This window comes from Tauraco erythrolophus, chromosome 5 (assembly GCF_009769465.1).
Source record: "Tauraco erythrolophus isolate bTauEry1 chromosome 5, bTauEry1.pri, whole genome shotgun sequence".
Taxonomy (NCBI): Eukaryota; Metazoa; Chordata; class Aves; order Musophagiformes; family Musophagidae; genus Tauraco; species Tauraco erythrolophus.
Genome location: NC_141469.1, coordinates 3713291 through 3734400, shown reverse-complemented (window position 1 = coordinate 3734400; position 21110 = coordinate 3713291). Strand labels below are relative to the sequence as shown.

General features: G+C 40.2%; 1 protein-coding gene across 22 annotated transcripts in view; it reads left to right on the top strand.

Annotated features, from left to right (window-relative positions):
- Positions 1–20758, top strand: part of CAMK2D (calcium/calmodulin dependent protein kinase II delta) — a 157592-nt gene extending 136834 nt beyond the window's left edge. For 19 of the 22 annotated variants that reach the window (XM_086611396.1, XM_086611407.1, XM_086611414.1 and 16 more), the window contains 4 exons: positions 1248–1296; positions 17881–17956; positions 19131–19225; positions 20442–20758. In XM_086611396.1, the coding sequence (XP_086467522.1) occupies positions 1248–1296; positions 17881–17956; positions 19131–19225; positions 20442–20674 (453 nt within the window). In that variant the 3' untranslated portion in view covers positions 20675–20758. Of the gene's footprint in view, positions 1–1247; positions 1297–6756; positions 6841–17856; positions 17957–19130; positions 19226–20441 lie in introns of all 22 variants that reach the window. The other 3 variants (XM_086611394.1, XM_086611395.1, XM_086611415.1) reach the window with 3 other exon arrangements.
- The last annotated feature ends 352 nt before the right edge of the window (positions 20759–21110 follow it).

Sequence of the window (21110 nt, the reverse complement as noted above, 5' to 3'; positions counted from 1 at the left end):
TTGAAGTGATCGAGCATGATACGTCTGTGTCAAGTGAAACGTCGCTTCACTCCAGCTGGTTCAGGAAAAGCATGGTGACTTGTTTGGTTTTGTTTGTGTGTGAATCAGTTCATGTAGTTTTCTTTATGGATGCGCATACGTTTTGGTTTTTTTAAGGTGTGAGTAATGCATTAACCGTTCTGAACGTTCCATCAGCTCAGCCTTGTGAGGACACAGTAAATAAAGGGCACTGTCAAATTTACCTTTTACTATTTAATTGTAAAATCCTTTAAAGAGTTAAGTACAATGCCAGTCCTATCTTCTGTCTCTCAGATAAAATTAGACCAGTTAATCCTTTTTGCTGTTGAGCTGTGAATTAAAAAAAAAAAAAAATATTGATTCTAATTTTCAAGAAAGTATACAGATTAAAAAAAAAAAAAGTTTAAAAACTGTCCGGCTTTCTAAAACCGTGTACCTATTGGATTTGCCAGTGCCCTGTTGAATTTGCCTGTAATATTTCACATTTCTGGTCATTCATGAAAGACAGAGATACGTATCCTTGCCTTTTTAACAGCGTGGTGGCTTAAGTATAAACTGTCTGATAGATGAGTCATTCCTCTACCTGACTGGTTGGTTGAAGAATATTGCTACAAAGATACTTTAGTTTGTCCAAGTTGTTATCGTGTATTTATCAATTCTCTATCTTATTCAAAACAAGTTTTTGTCACAAAAACAGCGTAAAAATGACAGAATCTGATGCGATGTCTTTAAAATCACTGGGAGGCTTTGTTTTAATATACATTGCGTAAGTCACGTGAGCGGAAAAACGGTTGTGAATTGGAGCATGCAGAAGTCTGCGTGTTTAAAAGTGGGAACGGAATGACTTATTTTGCACAGTTGGTTTAATCACTAAGCTTAAAATGGCAAGCTCTCCTCCTTGGCTGAGGATATTCACAGAACATTTCAGGTGGACTTTGTACAGTTGGATGTTAAAGAAAAAAAAAAAAAAACAACTTTGCTATACATTCCTGTGAAGTAAAAGCATTAGACGACGGGAAATGTATTTCTGTTCCCTACTGCAGGGAATGGCGATGTTTGACATCAGTTTTGGGTGGAAACGTCTTAAGCTGTGTGTGACCATTTGTTTGTGAATTCCATCCCACCCCGCTTCAAGGCTTTGCATGGTGTCTGGAACTAACTGGAGTTTTCAAAGGCACGCAGACGAGGCTGGGCTCGTTTTACACCTGCTTGTGTTTGCTTCTCTACAGGAATCCACAGAGAGCTCCAATACGACCATCGAAGATGAGGATGTGAAAGGTATGATTTTAAGCTCGGAGCATTTAGAGGAGCAGTAACATGAGTTACACCAATGTGTTTCATTAGGTCTTTAAACACGAACTCCTAATGAATCTTAAGAGTAGTATTTTTCCTTGTTTAAAAGAAATTACTTTTATGCTCCTCTTTGTTACTTCTGACATGTTTCAGACTTACCTTTGACTTTTTGTTTCCCAAAACACCATTTGCCGTGATGTTTTGGAAGGGAAGAATATAAAGCTACTGCTTATTAACTAAGATACTAGTTCCAGTAATAATAGTAGTAGATTAAAAATGTGTCAGTGCTTTGTAATTCTTACTTAGTTTATGTACTTTTAGCATGCATTTGTGTTTTCAGTTTGTTTGGGGTTTTTTTTTGGTGTCACCGTTTTAATTTTTATTCTGTTCAGATGCCAGTGTTTTTTTATATTTCTCTTTTGTTCTGTCTGTACACTTATTTTAATCTTCCTTTATTCTTTAAAAAACAAAAATAAATTTATTTTTTTTTTAGAAAATTAGTTCTTTAACTTCACAGATACTGGTTTTGTTTCCATTTTTTTCCCCTCTAAATGTTATACAGTCATGTTACTCGTACTTACTTTAATAACATTGTGTTTTCATAGAATCATAGAATCATAGAATGGTTAGGGCTGGAAGGGACCTTCAAAGGTCATCTAGTCCAACCCCCCTGCAAGGAACAGGGATATCCAAGATATTTTTAAATATCCAAGATATTTTTAAAAATATATTTAAAATATATATATATATATAATATATAATATATATATTTAAAAATATCCAAGATATTTTTAAAACAAAGCGTTTTCCAAAAAAGAGCTTTCAGTTTGTGCGTCTCTGGTTCACAGAAAAATTTTTCAGCCTCAAAAAACAATGTTAAACGTACAGGTGAACCGCAAGCCAGAGATTATAGTAAAGATAAAATGTGGAAAATGAAAAAAAAAAAAAAAGAGAATTCTTAGTGAACCGTTGCAATATGGGGTTTGCTTTATGGTGGAAGTAGTAAAATGGCCAAGGCACTCTTAAAAGCACGTGTTAGCAAAGTTGTGCCCGGAAACACGGACTTGAATCTCCTAAAAGGCTCAGCTAGCCCCTGAAGAGCATGGGAGCAGTTCAGAATTGAGAAGAGATTGAAACATAGAGTGGGTAGAATTGGATCAGAAATACCCAGCGCTTAGTTTGTGACTGGTGGAAGAGATGCTGTGCACGTTTGGTAGAAGTTCCACTAACGGATGGGTAACGTCAAGAGGAAAGCACAGTCCGCGGGTTGCGGCTACACAAGGAGGGCGGTGGGGAAAATGCAGATTTTTTTATGTCATGCTGCATAAGAGATTGGTCAGATGTCTGTACTGTGGCACTTAGCTGAGGCTTGTGGAGAGCGGAGCAATAATTTTCCCTGCTTTTTCGTAGTCGGCGTTTGCTGGGTGGAGAGGAGATTTTCTGGCCGCTGGTAGTGGCAATGCAGCTGTGAATCGTGACTTACAGAACTGTGTGAGCTGGAGTTAGCTCCAGCTGAGTCACAGATGCTGCTTTTTTCTCAGAGTTTCAGGGAATTGTTTCACCTCCACATGAACAGAGTCTTGGGTGCGTTAAGAACCAGCGCCCGCTCGCTGTAAGTAACAACCTGATCATAGTGGTTCGAGTTCATGCAAAGTGGTGGCTTGGAGAACAATTACAGGTATCTGCAGCTGATGCAGATAATAATTTACCTTTATTCATAAAATTTTACATTTCTTCCTTCAAACCGTTATCTGTAGTTTAGCAACTAACCTTGTTAAATGACTAATTTAATTATAGAGCCTCTGCACAGTGATGTAACATGATGTGACAACAGCAGGATTTTTATAAAAATCTGTCTGAAGCTTAGTGTGCAGAATTCCGTCTCAGGACTACCAGTATAAGAAAAACAACAATGAAAATGTTTTGCCTAAGTCTTTTATATGATTGTATAGTACTACGATTAAGAGCAGATTGGATGGCCATGATGGACTTTATTCCCAAAACGGAAAAGAGGTTCTTGCAATAATCGCAGGTCAGAGAGACAAGATGCTGGTCAGCCCCTTCTCTTTGCTGTAGATTCGTGACAGATGTAAAATGTTTAGCAAATGATGTTTTCTGTTATTTGTAGGTTCCTGACTCGTTGCTATGTAATAGTGATACAAAGGGCATAAAGTGGGTGAGGAGCTGAGGCTGTACTCCAGAGATTGTGTTGCTGCGGAAGGAGGAGCAGAAAGACACTGACTGTGCTCGCAGAAGAGGAGGCAGAGCAGTGGTTTTGAATTTGAATGGTTTGGGTTGGAAAGGACCTTCAAGATGATGTAGTTCCAACCTCCTGCCATGGGCAGGGACACCCTCCGCTACACCAGGTTGCTCAAAGCCTCATCCACCCTGGCCTTGAACCCTTCCAGGGATGTGGCATCCACAGCTTCTCTGGGCAACCTGTGCCAGTGCCTCACCACCGTCGGAGGGAAGAAGTTCTTCCTTAGATCTCATCAAAATCTCCCCTCTTTCAGTTTAAAGCCATTGCCCCTTGTCCTGTCACTGCACAGCCTTGTAAAAAGCCCCTCTCCAGCTTTCTTGTAGCCCTTTTAAGTACTGGAAGGCTGCTAGAAGGTCTCTCGGGAACCTTCTCCAGGCTGAACAACCCCAACTCTCTCAGCCTGTTTTCGTAGGAGAGGCGTTCCAGCCCTCGGATCATCTTCATGGCCCTCCTCTGGACCCTCTCCTACAGATCCGTGTCCTTCTGATGTTGATGGCCCCAGAGCTAAACTCAGGACTCCACGTGCTTTGGTGGGTGTGCTGGGTGAAACCACAACAGTGGGAAGGTGGGATGCTTTCTCCCCACGGAGAACAAGTGCTTGAACTGCCAACAGCCGGGATGCTTACGATAACCTCGTACGCTGATGCAGCTCTTTGGGCATCAGATCCGTGGCCTAACGCGCAGCAGCACCGCTGCCCTCTTCACCAGGCACCAGGGGCCCATTATATTCCAGCTTATAGGGATTTCATTTCTGTTTAGTTAAAAAACAAATATAATCTCCCTGTTACTAATTGCTTGCAAGCTTGCTTGGTTTTCACTTTTTAGTATTCCTCTCACACTTCCCAGTCTTTTCCACCAGAGGCGGCTTTTCAGAGTGTTTTATTACAAATTGAAGCCAACCGTACCCCTGGGGTCTCATTTCTAGAGTGATTCAGGGAGTAGGCAGTCCTGCAACCCTGACAGCTGTTATAAGCTCAAGCTTCATGCTTTTAGCAAAGCACTTAGGAAAAACAGGTTTCCCCTGCACCAGACTTGACTTCTGGATGTGGATTTGCTAGGACAACGTAGAGAAAGCCGTTCTCTTGTCGGGAACAGCTCCTGGCTACAGCTGGAGATAAGATACTGATAAGGACGAACGGATTTCAGAGGTGGCAGAGAGAGTTATCTCAGATTACTGACTGTCTGGGTCCTTGTACGTACGCTCAAGATGACGCTCGTCACCAAATCTGAGATCCAGAAGGACTGTTTCCCACCTTAGGCGATAAAAGGACCTTAAAAACCTTCTTGCTTTTCTTCACGGCGTGGAGTACAACATGGGAAGAGGTGAAGGAGAAGGGAAATGGGGATGCTGCTCCGTAACCAAAAAGCAGTATTAGTGTATGTTTTAGGATGTTGCGGTATGACCCGCGCCTCGCAGAGAATGACCCTTCTTTGCAGAGGGCTGCAATCTGTGCACTTTATTCCTCCTCCTCCTGTTCTAACACCGTGCATGGATCGCACAAACAGGGACGAGGTTCCTTCCTTTGTGCAGCCTGAAAGCACTCGGCTCTACGTCAGGTGGTTTTCTTGGGTTTTATTGATTTGACTCTTTCGAGACGTGTGGATCCTGTGAGTCTCTGTGGGATATAATATCTCCAGCACAGTTGTGTTGTGTGTGCAGATTCATCTCTGTACGAAGTATTACGAATGTTAGGATTTGTTAATATAGCAATTAAAACACACAAAAAAAAGTCTTAAATCAGCTATCACAGATGTGTCTCTAGGAACAGATTCTTACCTCGTATCTATCAGGGGGCACATGCAATGTTCTCCCCACATGTCAGGATCTCACCCTGTTGTCACTTTTGAAGACAGGTATTTTAACTTGAAGACAGTAAAATCAGGCTTGCTTTTCATTTGTTATTTATTGAAAGTCTTTGTGTCTGTATGCATTTACATCTTTTAGGACTGGAACATATTTCTTTTCCTAGAAGCAGTGCTTGGCAAACAACAGTGAGCTTTAATAATTCCAGGAATAAGCTCATTCTAGAATTCTAAGTCTGAAATTACTTGAAGCTGTAGTTCAGGTTCCTTGCTAACATAAATTTCTGACATTAACCATTGATCACGGGCTTATCTGCGTGACAGCGATCCCTCTTAAATATAAGGACAGGAGTGGACAGAAAGAACATTCTGAAAACTGGACCATAGGCAATACCTTCTTCTGGGATTGCTTGGGGGTTTTCTCCTTCCTGTAGTAATGAGACTGGAACTTTTTGGCAGCATCTCTTTGAAAGGAGATGGATATTGGGTTTTTTTTCAGTTATGCTGCAGAACACTGTTATTTTTGCCAGCAATGCACACAGACTTCTATAAAGCTGAGTCGTTAAATTTATCACTGTCAGGAAATCTAGATTTCTCATGGTTTGGGTTTGGTTTTTTTTTTGCCCTGGAAATGAATTAATGAAAGCATTAGTAAGAGTGATGACTCCCGATAGGAGAAGTTGCTGAGTTGTGAGGCACTTACAGATCAGGTAAATTCTGGCTGATCTGTGCTGCTTAATACATCCATAAGGTACATTGCTTCAAAACATTAAGCATGCAGGAGACATGTATTCTCATATATTTTGCTAATTTATTTCTTTTTATAACCATTGTTTTTATTTTATTCAACACTAGAAAGAAACCAATTTTAACTAATCCGTTTGGAACATACTTTCCTGAAGGAAAAAACTTCCATTTTTTTAAAAAACTCCTTCAAAACGCTGTATATCTCAGTACTGGATAGAGGGATAAATCTGCGCTGGCATCTGAACAGAGTCATTTACGGCGACAACCTTCACAGCTGTTCTTGGGCACCCGCACTGCTTCCCAAAAGTACCTTGCTAGTGCTGTTTGTGTGCTCAAAGAGTTTTGTAAGTTCTTGTTGCTTGTGATTAAATTATGGTTGTTTTTCTTTTGGCCTTCTCTTTTTCTTCCTTCACATCTGCTTGACCCTCCTACAGCTCTCACAAAGGAGGGTGACATGGAGAGGTTGTGTTCCACCCACCACTCCTCCTCTTCCATTGCTTCTTCATCTCAGTGGTCACCACCCTTGCCGTGCCCCAGCGGCCGCTCCTGCTGCCAGTGCCTGCTGAGGACTCTGATCACACTCTACCTCTTCATCTTTGTTTGTTCATATGTTGTGTTTCTTTCCATCAATTCAGCGGGCAAGTCCACGAAAAATGCAAACTCAGAGAGTCATTCGCTTGAGTCTGAGCTCTCCCGCTCCGCTCCTTCCTCTGTACTGTGTAAGTTGAGAGACTCATCTGTTCGGATGATCTCTTTCATCCCTCCTCCTCGTCCCTCCCCATCATCTGACAGTAGCACAAAAAAGGTCAATCAGATTCCTGGCTGATCTGGGAATGGCCTTTCCTTAGGGTTTACAAAAGTACTGAGTATGGGGGTTTTTTAGATATTTATTTCTCGGCTAGGTTTTAATTGTAAAAAAGCATCATCAGCCGTTACAGCAGTACAAATAGGTGTGTATCTCAGAAAGTTGTATCTTGCAGAGGTAATCTTTGCAGTAGTTTTCAACCTAAAGATAGATTTCGCTCTCACCTCTGGCTTGGATCCTGGATAGCGTTTCCAGATTAATTACCTGTTATGTTGAAGTCTGTCATCAAGTTCCTCTCTTTGGCGTCACTGTTGATAAACCAGCCTTAAAGCTGCTGTGACAGCTGTTAGCTTGCAGCAGTGATTCATGGCAACTGCAAAGTTTCATGCTTTGCTTAGGAGGAGATCTCTGATGATTAGTAACCAACTAACTGTAAAGGAAATCTTCAGAGTGAAGAGACTATGTTTGAGCAGTTCAGATATGAGAGGAAAAAGGCGTTGTGTTGGTAGCTCGTCTGTTGGTAGAACGTAAAAGGCCTGAGTAGATGCATTTCTTGTTTTTAGATGAACTCAGAAGTTCTTCAGAATGGAGGGACCTTGTGAGTTGAAATGGGGTGTGAAATGGGGTGTGACTTGCTCGGAGTGTAGGTTCCGCTTGCCGGATTCTGATCCCACGTCCTGGGTGTGTGAGGGTAGTTGCACTGGTATTAAGAATGGGCTTTTGCACCAGGAAAGGTGTGATCCAGGTGGGATCCTGGAAACACGGGCTGTGGGGTAATTGGCCTGCCTTATTTTAAATTTGAATAGAATTTTTGGTAGGTGCAGTTAATGCAGGTGAGAGAGGAATCGGTCCCTGAGGTGTTGGGCTGTCTCCAGTCATGACTGTTGACAGGTACTGTTGAAAGAGTGGCTTCATTCCAAGGGAGGAGCAGGATGGTATATATCAATATATAGATGACTATATATCGAACCAGAACTGCGAATACCGACAGCGCAAACCACACAGAATCTTCAATTAAGAGAGGCATTAATACGAGAGACATGGACCTGTGTGACATTGAAAGCTGACCCATCAGTAACACATGCCACAAGGCTTTTATTCCATCCACAGCATATATCCCCAGAAAATCTGTTATGTACCCAACATTTTCAGATTTGAATGCTAGCAGCCTCAGCTTTCCTGCTTCGTTGGGTAGTTAATAGTGCTAAGACCACTGTCAATGCTTAAACGTGGATGTTCGTTACTAATTTTGTTGCCAAATTTAGGAGCAGAGGCGCCTCAGGTAATACCACTATCCTTGAAAAAAAGTAGATTATTTTAGTTTCCCTGTGGAAGAGTGTGGTGCAGAAATGTCATAGTATGTATCTACAGAGACATTTCAAGAAAGCGAATAATCTTGTATTTATCCTGTTCGTTCTGTGACTTCAGAAACAAGCACACTTCTTTGCCACTTTGTTCCACAAAATAAACTTCTCAAAAATCCTATTAAAAAAGTGCAGGTAGAATTTGGTTTGAGGAATGCAACAACGATCAAATTAAGGAAACATCAGGTATGAAGCAGGAAAAGTATTAAATGAAACTGTTCTGGTAAAGCTACTTGGTGGAGACATGATAGTACTAGCACGTCTGGTAGTTAGCCTGCTAAATCAGTTTTGTTTAAAAGATTGACAGCTTAGAAATTCAGAATTTGCCAGAACACTCGTAGGCAGAGCAGCAGAAGTTAACCCAGTATCAGAATGTGCACCAAACTTGCTTGTAGTTTTTTATTCTGATGCTTCAAAATAACTTCACCCCAATAATGGGAATATTTAATTTCATTAAAGAACTAAGTTTAGTGACCAAAGAAACTTTAAAGTCCCTATAACCTCACTGTCCTTAGCTTATTTTTAAAAATGTGCGATTCTGGTATAATATGATTTTAGAAACAGCCGTGATAGGCTAAGTTTTATGTAGCTTTACATTTCCTAGGAATTGGCAGTCCCGTGGCCTGAGAAAATTCTGAAAACCAAAAGTAGTTATTGTCTGCCAAGAATGGAATTAATTCAAGTACAATTAAAAGACCTTAAGACATTAGGAACGTGATGGGCTGTTAGGGTAAGAACTGCTGGTGTGGCTGGCAGAAGATGTGTTTGTGCTGACGTGGGTTTGGAGTTTTGTTGGGACAGCTCGAACGATCTTTCAGCAGACCTGATACAGGTTCTAGAGGTCTCTGCAATATTACTGTCAAGATTATTATTACTGTTATTACTATAAAGAGATTATTGGAGTTGTGTATGTTTGGCAGACTTACATCCACCAGAAAAAAAGATAAGTGCTACAAACAGCTATAGTCGTGAGTAACTTAGACTAGCAGTGAGCAATATTAACAAATCAGTGAAAGTTAATACTGCTGAGGCTTTTTTAGTAAAGTACATGGGAGTTACTGGGCTTGCCAGAAGCAATTATATAGGCTCAAGTGATTATAATTCTTAAATTACATCACAGGAGAATTCAAGTCAGTGTTTTCGAAGAGCAAATCTGAGAATTTAGAAGAAAAAGATTGTTTAGTGAAATGAGACTATCAAGTTTAGCATGGGAGGTGATGGTCAGAGGCACGTGCAGTTTATGTCAGAAGTGTCTGGGAAATGAGAAGGGCTCCAAAAATGAGCTGGATGAATACCTGTGCCTGCCAGGCAGTGATTCCGTGACAGCAGAGAGATAAGAAGGTGGGAACCAAAAGAGTCTCCAGTGTTAGCTCTGTGTAGCACGAAACGGAATTCACTCTCTGTTGTTAAGTAGCAATTACTATAATTATTGGTATACATTATAATTATAAACAAGAAAAACATTGATTTCTTAGTTGGTAAACTTGATAGGTTTGAATGTGCTGTCACAGACGTGGGAAAAAGATGATGTAGATGTGACATGTTGAGAAAAGGCAAGTTGAGGAAGGATTGTCATGTAGTTGCAGTAAGTCCTGGAGAATAAAACATCTCCATTCCAGCCCTAAGTGCTTGAGGTATGGAGGAAAATATTTTTTAAAGGTAATGCAATTTTCCTATGACTAAAATAGGCAAGTGCCACAATTCTTAGAATCATTGTTTGGAGTAAAGTACAATCTCATTGTTTTTTTAAGCTTACTTTAAAAGGAAGGAGATGTAAAATTGAGGGTTATTATTGATATTCCATTATAAAACACTGGTGGACAGCAGCAAGATTTCTCTGAATCAGTGGAGTGATGAGGTAGAAGCACAGTTTAAATAAAAATGTGCACAGTGGCAAAGCGTGTTAATGTCTCAGTTATCAAGACTTTAAACATCATTTCTCGAGACAGCAGCCAGATTCTGTGATTAATGTAACATGTTGAGAAACCACAGTGCAGTATCTTGTAAGTGCAGCGACCGCGATGGAGCTTTGTTCTGTGACTTGTCATTAAAAAATAAACATTTGCCAACATTTGCCATGCAGGAAAAATATTACTGTAGTTGTGTGGTATCTCCAAGGAGAGAGCATCTTTAGAAATAATTAATTTCCTAGGAATAAAAAGAAACTATGTAGGGCATACGACAGGTTGCTTAACATCACATTATGATAAAGGTTTAAATAGGAAACACATTGATTTTGTTTGATCGTTTTGGCCACTATAGTGTGGAAAAGCGCTGGGATAATTTTTTCAGATATTTGCCTACGTATCTAATGCATTACATTTTTTTCATTAGGGAAGTAGTAGGCTCACGGGTTTTCAGAAAGGTGAAAGACAGTCGATAGCCTAAAAAACAATTCTGCAAACCATCCACTCATTTCATGATTTGATGAATCAGAGTGAATCCTTGGAATCAGCAGGTGCTAGGAAAGAGATGTTAGATGTAAGATGCCAACTCAGGTGTCTTGGCTCGTATCAAAGTTTAAGGTGAAGCAGTGGGGTGAGAGAGAAGCTCTGATCTTACGTACACTACATTGTGATAAACTCACTGACCAAGAAGTCCCCTGGAGCATGCCTTGTCATCTGAGGATCTAGGGTTTTTTTTTCTGTAGCTCTGAGATTCAATCAGTCATTTATTCATGCAGCACCTTCTTAGATTTTCTTCCCAGAAATTCCTTTCTTGGAATATTTGTGGAAAAAATTGGAAGAGAAATTATCGGCAGAGAATTTTCAAATATTGGTGTGAAGAGAATAGTTTTGAAAAACTTTTTGTGACATTTGTGTATTCCTGTGCTTCTAGGGTAGCGGTCCATGCTGTAAGTTCAAATGACATCTGGTACATCCACGTAGCCAAAGTTTATCATACAGCACAGGATAAAATTTCCGTTTTTTTCCCTCTTTCATTTCAAACTTTGGTTATTTTCAGAGTACAGAAATAACATTAATGGCTCTATGCTTTCCATCTAATTGCTGTTTGTTGGGACGATGTTCAGATTAGGAACGAAGCCAGGTTCCCCCGTACTGTGCCGTTGGATTTTAGAAGACCAGTGGCACCTTGGTAAGGGCTGCAGTGTTCCAAAATGATAGCGTGATGGGTAGAATTTGTCTCCCCGGGTTTATACACCCTCCACAACGTAGCTATCTATATTTGAGCTAGTTGTCTAGCCTCCCTTTAGTCAACGCAAATAGGTCAGATGAGTCAACGCTTGTCTTAAATAGCTATTTTAGGATATGATGAGTCGTGCCCTGAAAGTGCTTATTTCTTTCCCTTGACTGTAAGAGAGGGGAGTTGAGAGAACAAACTCACTTGTCTGTACTTATACGTGTCCCAAACATTGTGACATTAATCCAGGCTGATGTGTACCAAGATACATAGCTAAAAGTACTGAGTTGAAAAGTTCTAATATTTTTTTCCCTGAGAAAACAACATGAGAGCGAGGAAGAAGCAGAATCATTTTACTCATCTTGGAATTCATGTACTAATCTATAAACAGGCTACCTCAATCTTCTGGAAAGGTGCTTTACTGCTTAGCAGGGATTTCATCACTATCTATTCCAAAGCAAACAGTAGTAAGGGGTGTGCAGTGCCCTGATCTGAATGTTGCTTGAAAAATGAGGGTGATTTGTCTTTCCTGTGGACAAAGGGCTGTCTGCCCTGCGCTCATTTGATAAGCTATTTTCTGAAAGACCAAACACATTGGGTTTCTACGTCACTGGTATGGTGGTTGTTCCTAGAGTTATTTTGTGTTAAAAGAAATATGTCAAAGAACAATAAAAAAAGCATATTTCTACTTCGGGAACATCAGTGGCAGTAATTAGTAACCATTCTGGTATAGTAATTACGTAGTCAATCATCTAGAATAAGAGTAGAAAGATACTCCAGTATCTGAATGAAGCATAAGATGGTTTAAATTACTGTTTTCAGAGCAAACACGCTGGTGTCAGTTTTATAAAAATTCACGGGTAATACGGTGGTCAGTGGATTACCAAGGATTCTTTCTTACATTTTAGAAAACATGACGTTTCTCGTATGCGTACTTCTGAAGACTTCTTTTTCACATATCTGTAGCTAATTTTTATTCATAGAATCATAGAATGGTTAGGGCTGGAAGGGACCTTCAAAGGTCATCTAGTCCAACCCCCCTGCAAGGAAAAGGGGGGTTTTCTATTCTACAGCTTCTCTCTGCGATTGAAATACCAAAATATCCATCGTTTCTGTGTGATTCTTGTAGACTGAGTTTACAAACATTGCTTGGGGCTACAGGAAGGGAAGAAAAACCCCGTAGTTCCCTCCTAGAAAAGCAGTTTTTGCTGCTGTTTCGTACAATTTTTTCCCCTGTGATACTTGATTTCACTAGCTGTTGGACTGCACCTTGTAGGTTTAAGGCATTTATAGTGTTAAATGCTTTTTGAGTAAATGGTATTCTTACTTATTTTGTGTTCTTTAGATATTAGTGTTAATGGTGGCGTTGAATTATAAAATATTATCCCCACCCTGTAGCTAACTGGGGAAAAGCAGTAGTGAAATACAGCTAGAGGTTATTAACTCGTGTAAAGTTAACATATGTACTACAGCAGCGCCGCAGGAATAATTTTAGCCAGTGTTAGAAAATGTTCTGGTTTGTTCTTTTCTCCTTATTTGGTCTTTTTATAGCTCTTCTTCATCATATTGTTACTGGAACTGCCTTTGTATTAGTCATACACCAGCTCACTTGCAGGGGTCGTATTTTTTCGACCTGCTAATATCGTACTACCTTAACTCACTGTCCCGGCAGGGCTGAAGGTTATATTTGAAGAGTAGGACCATGGTGTTTTCTTCCATGGATTTACTTCACCCATATTCTGAGCAAAGAATGTAAAAGCTGCCGTCTTTTCCACAGGAGTTTACCATTTTATGCTAGATTTCTGTCGCCCTCTCTGCGTTTTTTTCCATTATGAGTTTTTCCAAAAAATGGCTCAGCACCTTTGACTTCTTTCAACAATGTTCTTCCCTCACACTTCAGGTATTTTAAAAACACTAAATATATTTTTGCTTGGTAATCCTTTGCTTACAGAGATTATATCATTTTGTGCCAGAGAAAGCCATTGCCATATTCTAAGACAGTAGAGACGGGTCAGGATTTAATTTTTCAATTGAAAAAGTAGAAAAAGTAGCTGAACCAGTTTTATCAGAATCGCATTAAAACTTTTGAGTTTTACTCCTGTATCTTAAAAGTGGCTTTGTCATTTATCAGACAAACTCTTACATGCCATAAGACTAGATGTAGTCCTTGCACTCTGAACACTTAATGATATTTTAAAGGGAGAGAACACGACAGCCGTAATAGACATAGCTCATAATGCCAAAGAAACTGCGTGTTTGGGTTCAGTTTGATCATCTCATCGCGCTGTGAGAGAGCGTATGGACGGATCTGTGGCTGGCTTTAACCAAAGCTGAAGCACGTTATTTAGGAAGTCCTTACTGCACATCAAATAAAAAGTATAACAGCATAAAATTGCCACTGTACGTCAAACACCATCGTTCTCCTAGAATTCAATCCAAGCAAAGTTTCTATTGGATAAAAAAAAAAAAAAAAATCAAATTAAAATGGTGATTGTAAGTGGCAGGTGGAAACTGGTCAGATGCCTCTTCCCTAATGCCTCGTGTGTTCGCTTGTTCTCCTTGTGTGGTTTGTAATGTCTGTTTAGATGGAAAAAGCAATGGGAGGTTTGGAAGACCGTATGTTTCGTGGAGTCCATCAAATTCTTAATGAAAATTTGCTAATTTTCTTACCACTTCAATAAGTGGCAATTATTTCTGTCAGATGATGCCTGCAATAGCAGGACCCTGTTCCTACCAGCATCCATTTCACCTTAGTTCTCCTTCGATGCCCTCCCTATTTCTTCCTTCGCACCAAGGGAAAGCGCAAGTTACCTGACTTGATTCACGTGGCCTCCAAGTCATGTCTGCGTTTTCCTTGTCGCTGCTTTCCTGTCTCCTCCTTCCCTGACTCCTTTTCCTTCCTCCCAGGCTCAACCTCTGCTTCTGAGACAATGTATTTATAGGCTGGAATAATTTTGGTCTGTATTTGTGCTCTGTCTCCGTGCACCCACGCACATCCCTATGCAGAAAGTACAAAATGCAAAGATAAAAAATATACCCAAAAATGATTAGTAGGAGGATTGTGTGAAATGACGGTGGCTACTGAGATTTTTAATTATTCTTTGGCATTTGATGTTACTGAATATTTCATACTGCCTTGTTCTTGACCGTCTTTTTTTTTCTAACGCTCGCTCTTGCTCTCAAACGAGTAAGGTCTGAGAACGAGGTGGGGACTTGCACGCAGGATAAATAATTTCTGGGACTCCGGCTTCTAAATTACGCTTCACCTCTCTCTTTGGCTCTTAGTTGCTTTCTGCCGATGAGGTTGTGTATCAGATCACTAAATAGGAAGAAACCTGATTTTCTAACATGCATGTATTATTTTTGCTCATATACGGTTTCACATGGCACTCGTAATTTTGTAGAAAAATTGAGAAATGAGTTGGAAGGCAGATGACTTGGCAACATCTTTGTGTTCTTGACGCATCATGACCTGTGAAGTCCTTTCACAAGTACTGGAAGAGCTGACGCTAGTGCTGGAGTTAGATGGTGATCAATTTGAGCCAGTGACACTGCCTTAATCTCCTTTACTTAACTTTGGTGGCCTGTAGAGCTTCCTGATGGATGTGTTTGATGTTCCATGGACAGGTCAGCAGGCACAGCTCTACTAGACGTTGATACTGCCCAGAGAAACTTTGCTGGAACCATAGTCTGTAATATTAGGTGGTTCCTATCAGAAAGCTTCATGAAAACACATGTTCCACTGCAATTTCCTTTTGGAAGAACAGGAAAAAGAGCAATTTGGCAATACGGTTCAGTTTCTCCCTTCTGGGGTTGATGTTGAATTATGTCTTGTAATGTAGCACAACATCAAAGGTATGATTGAAGTGCAACATTTTGATCGACCCAAAACAATGTTTGTAAATGTTGGCAAAAATTTCCATTCTCATTCAGATTGAAATCAAGTCTCAAAATCTCAAAGATTCTCAGAGTGAAACTTCTGTCGTTCACGTTCCTTTAACTCCTTCTATGGAAGGCACGAACAGATGCCAGTGAGTCAGGTTCCCATCCGGCTTCAGTTGCACACCGTTCATTTAAAACAAACCAAAACACCTTGATAAGCCTCTGGGCTTGGATCACAGGATGTTGTCTAACAGAATATGTTCACATACTCACTGTTGTTGGTTGTTCCCCATCAGACTACGTGTAACACGTAAGTTAACCGTGGGCCTCTCATGGTAAAACTTGGAAAATAAGTGGCTGATGTTAGTGAAAAAGGGAAAATTGCCAATTGTCTCTGGCCAAGTGAAAGTAAAATTACGTGGCCGTGTGGTTTTATGTCTCTTGCCTATGGAAGCTACAGTACCTTTGTAGATGTTTTAATTGCTGACATGGTATCCAATAACCTGATCTCATGATTATGTAGCAGCTCATCAGAAATTTTTACCTTGTTTTCCACTGTCTGATTTAACAGTCTGTAATTTCCCACTCTCTGATTGGAATGTGTTCCCAGGTTATTTAATCAAATCATTTAGGTATATCTATATGAGATGTTGCACGCAAAACTTGGGATTTCCTCACGACGTGAAGTCTGTGTATTGTGGATTTCTTTTTGCCAGCCTTTTCTAGCACTGCACTGTTAAATTTTACTCAACCGTCCTACCACTTGGCTCGTGCTGACGATGTCCACAGTTTGCTCTATGTTGTTTAAACATAGGACAATGGAGCCATTGCTGGTCTGCAGTCAAAGCATCTCTTCGTTACCCTCCTTTGTTTTTTCCCCAGTCTTTGTGAAAAATAAGGTAATTCAGTCGTGAATTATTCTTGCCCATCAAGCTATCTGCTGGTCAAGAGCTACTCACAGAAAGCCTAGCTAGATGTTTATAGACACTTTTTTCTCTGTCACTTCTTCCCTGATGGTTTCTTTTTGGTGCTTTTAAGTAAATAGGATTTTTTTTTTCCCAATTTTTTTCAATTTATAAATAAAAACATTCTTTAACACCACCATGCCAACTTTTGCCATACAGCATTGGAGACTTGCATTCTGCCCACGCTCGCCAGCATCATCACCTTGAAGAACATGAGCTCTCTCAGTACTTCAGTTTTAACATTCCAAGCATATTTGCACATGTGCACGTGTGTTAGTAGCCCAGTCCATGTGTAGGAAGGAGTGTGCAGGAGAATTACAACTGTTGCTTGCACGAGAGAGCTACCACAGCCTGGTTGCCCATGTTTCTTTTTATTTCAAGCTTGGTCTTCCAAATCGATTTTCTGAGGTTTAATAAGGAGTTGAACGTAAGTTAGATCTTTGCGAACGTACCAGTAAAATCTCTCTCCTGGCCTGTTTAGCATTAAACTCACAAAAATCTGTATTGGAGAGCAGTGCCACTCTGGTTGAACTTGATCCGTCTAAGGTTGAGCTTTACCAAACGATAAATGTACAGTACGAAAATACAAACGTCTGTTCCTCAAACCCCAAGTTTTTAGAAGTAGAAGTCTGTTTTCAAAGTGAAGTCAGTAAGATTTTTTCCATCTTGGTAAAGTCTCTTACACTTTGCCTCCTAGACTAACTGGTATTAGCAATAACCGTACCAAAGTGCAGGAATTTGTTTACTCTGCACCGTTCTGGTGTAACTCCTATCAGCGTTAACAAATACTGAACTGTGAGCTTGCTTCTTGACTGATAGATAAAGGAGAAACTATTTCACCTACTTTTGCCTTTGAAGCATACGCAAACACTGCTTGAGTTTGAATATTCTTTGTAGAAACACATACTCTGCTTGTCTTCTGTTGCTATTTAGCATTTATTATTGTTAGCAGATGTATTGTAATATCGCCGAATGATCTAATTGAGGTTTATTGTAATAGAGATTTTGAAAAAAACAAACATTCTGCAAGCAAAGGTCAGAGCTGAAAGACGCTGTGTTGTAATTAGAGCTGTGTGGATGTCTATGTACCATATGTGATCGATGAGCTTTGCTCCAGAGGGTCTTGACTGTAGGCATAAGGCCTCAATTCCTCTTTACTTAAACGTGCTTGTTTGGCCAAAGTGAACACCAAGGGTTACAAAGGTTCTTGAACATCACCATTAGACACTTAAAAGATAAAGGCTTCGTGTGTACGTGAAACATGAGAGCGTCGCTTGTAAAACAATCATCAGTCTCCTTTAATTTGAAGTTCAGAGTTGGGATTTGGGTTCGTTTTGCTTTTTAAAGACCACATCCTTCAGTGGAGGGAAGATGATTGGAAGCGTGGTAGGAGAGTGGATTGATCTGGACACGTGTTTAATTTCCTCGTGAATACAGGAGCACACTGAAGCCAAACCAGTGCAAAGCAGCAATATAACATCGTGTCCTCTGGTCGTAGAAAAGGACGAGAAATGGCTGTTGCCCCAGCCGAGGAATGACAGAATACTGTCACCGTCCACTTCGCCCTCCGTGTTAAAGAGCTGTGTTTGTATCTCTCCCTAGCTCGTAAGCAGGAGATTATCAAGGTTACCGAGCAGTTGATTGAAGCTATCAACAACGGGGACTTCGAAGCTTACACGTAAGTTCTCTTGTTTCGGAGAGAGTGGGGAGAGTTGGTGTATTTATGCGCCACTGTACACGTGAATGTGCATTTTTATGTACGAGCGTGTGTGTTCGTGTTCATGTATTCTTGAAGTTCATTCTCAGATGCCCTTAAGAAACACCACATGTGTTCCTTAACTGCTTTGCCTCGGCTTTACACGAGCCTGGTTGCCAATTCCAGGGGAGCTGCTAGTGTAAAGCCAACGTTCTACTCTGCCGAGACCGGATCATAATCCTGATGCAAAATCTGCAGTGGTCTGTCTTGGTGTACGAAAGTAAAATCCTGTTTGTGATTTAGAATCCAGAAAACACAATAGAATCCTCTTCTAGCAGAAAAAATTTGTTGTATGTAGAGATTGATATCAGCTGGAGTCCTATTTTTACTTGAGAATGTGGAAGACCACGTGGAATTTTGGTTCCACCAGCCTCTACTGAGCCCTGGGCAAGAATTTGCTGGGGGAAAGCGGACCAATTTCTCTCGACTTTTCTTTGCAAAGACACAATTCCATCACTGCTTCTCTTCTTTTCCTACCTCAAAAAAAAAAAAAGTAGAGGAAAGCCCTTCTCAGCATTTCTTTTGGTCTCCTGTGTTTCTCTGGGTGGATTCTGTCCTGTTGCAGTACAAGCCTCACACCACTTGTCCCATTAAAAACTTGCCAGCACTAAACTTTAGTTTGGTACGGTCATGTTAAAACCTTTGTTGTACATATGTCAAGTGGAAACTTACTCCAAATTCTTGTCTACATTTTGTCAGTTAAAAAAAAACCTACATTAAATCTTGCTTAAATAATGATGTGAGACATGAAAAAAAAAATCCTTTGAATTGCAGGGAAGCAGTTTTCAGAGTCACAAGTAAAAATTCCTACTTGTAATACCATTGACTTATGGGGCCTTCTTTGGCAGTCTTCTTTTTGGTCAAAAGATGCTTCATGTGAAATCTAGTCCACCTCAAGTAAGCTGCCAAATTTACTGATTTAGGTGACACCAGAACTCCATTATTTCTCCCCGTTTAAGTTCTGTTCTTTTTCAGGGTGATGGCACAGGTAAGTAATGCATGCGATGGGAATAAAGGAAACATTTTAAAAGTAATCTCTCCAAAGTTGTGTTGCATGACTGCATTTGTTTATTACAGAATTTCCTCTTTTCCACAGAAAAATCTGTGATCCAGGCCTTACATCTTTTGAACCTGAAGCTTTGGGTAATCTAGTAGAAGGGATGGACTTTCACCGCTTTTACTTTGAAAATGGTAAACATTCCTTTTCCATTTCCATCTGTCTTCACCTGGTCCTTGCGATTGTGTTTCTTGGGTCTAATTAGCATTTTGGTTTGGGAGTGATTTGATTTGGGCAGGGGGAGTAGTGTCTTTTTTTTTCAGAGTTCTGCTATACGTCCAACTCGGATAGCAGAGGAAAGTTTCAGGTATTTGGAAAGAGAAAGTCGGGATGTATAAAAAAAAAAAGCACACAAACCATAGATAAGAAATTCTCATACATTTTTATTTTTTTGTGTGTTGGGGAAAAGAGAAAATGATGCTATGAGTATACTTAAAAGAAAGGTCACTAGATGGGGTGATTACAGTGATTGCAACTAAGAGTCAGCAATTCCAGTGAGTACGTGGTGTACTGGGCAAGACCTTGCAGTCGCTCAGTTTGTGCTGCTGAGCATCTGATCAACTGTCTTTTCTGTAGTGGGGACATGTGTGGGTGTCTACATATGTGAAAACATCAATATATATAATACATATATTACAATTATGTCAGCTGTAAGAAGGAAAGATTGTCCATAGAGTGGATTTAATAAAGTTCTGGAGCATCATGTAGTGTAGGTAACCATTGTAGAGCAGACTTGGCTCGAAATAAAATACTGTAAGTGAACAGATCACCTTATCCAGTAATTTCCAAGAAATGTCTGAGCATAAAATGGGATTATCATCTTCCTAAATTCATCTCCAAAACAGCATCCTCCATACTTTTTCCTAGAAATGTTCCCTTTCATTGCCACTCCTTTTTAGTTTTCATAGATATCAGCGCTTAGTACAATACATCACAAGAATGAGTTAAAAGCTGAGTTATTTCAACTGAAAATATTAAGTACAAATGTCATTAGACATTAGACACAGCAGCAAAACTAAAATATTGGGAAGACTCAGTCGAGAAAGTCAAAATGGTGGCCCCGCTTCGATTTAATCCATGTATGTACAAGGATTAGGTAATATGTACTGTTAAACATTTGATTGATTTCCTTATAGGAAATGGGAAAACATACTTTATGCTGTGACTGCGCTCGGTTCTACAACGTTCTTGAGCAAGTTGCCTGTCATGATTATCAGTAAACATGAACTATTTCTTTGCATCTGCTGAGCTCGAGATTTTTGTTTTGTAAAACGGGTGGAGAAGCGTTATTTTGGCTCACTCAGAGAAAACGTGATTTATCTTCTCTGTGTGTGTGTGTTTGTTTCCTAGCTTTATCCAAAAGTAACAAGCCGATCCACACCATTATCCTCAATCCTCACGTCCACCTTGTGGGCGACGATGCCGCCTGCATTGCGTACATCCGGCTGACGCAGTACATGGATGGGAGCGGGATGCCAAAGACTATGCAGTCCGAGGAAACGCGGGTCTGGCACCGTCGTGACGGGAAGTGGCAGAACGTTCATTTTCACCGCTCAGGGTCACCAACAGTACCTATCAAGTAAGAAAAACGATTCAGACCACGAGCTTAAACTATTTAGATCAGACCACATAGTCTAACAGCTGCTTTTGGCCTTAAAAACGGTGAAACCGTCCCCTCGATAATGTCATTTCTTGTGGTCACTAATACAGTGTGTATGATATTCAGTATGGGTGCAAATATTTTTTAAATAATGCTTTTTTGTTGTTGTTGTTTTCAACTGTAATGCCCACTGATCCAACTCAGTCCCTGAACTGACGGCTTGAAGAGCAGAAAAATGGTTTAATGTAGATAAGGCTTGATACAAGTCGCACAAAATAGGATTGGAAAACCTGAAGAAGAATTTCAGGAAAACCTGGAAAAATAAAATGCAGTAGGATGCGTGAAGTTGTTAGAGCTGACCGGAAAGTTCCAAGGAAGAAAAGTATTACTGTTCTGAAAAACTTAATTTTGAGTAATAT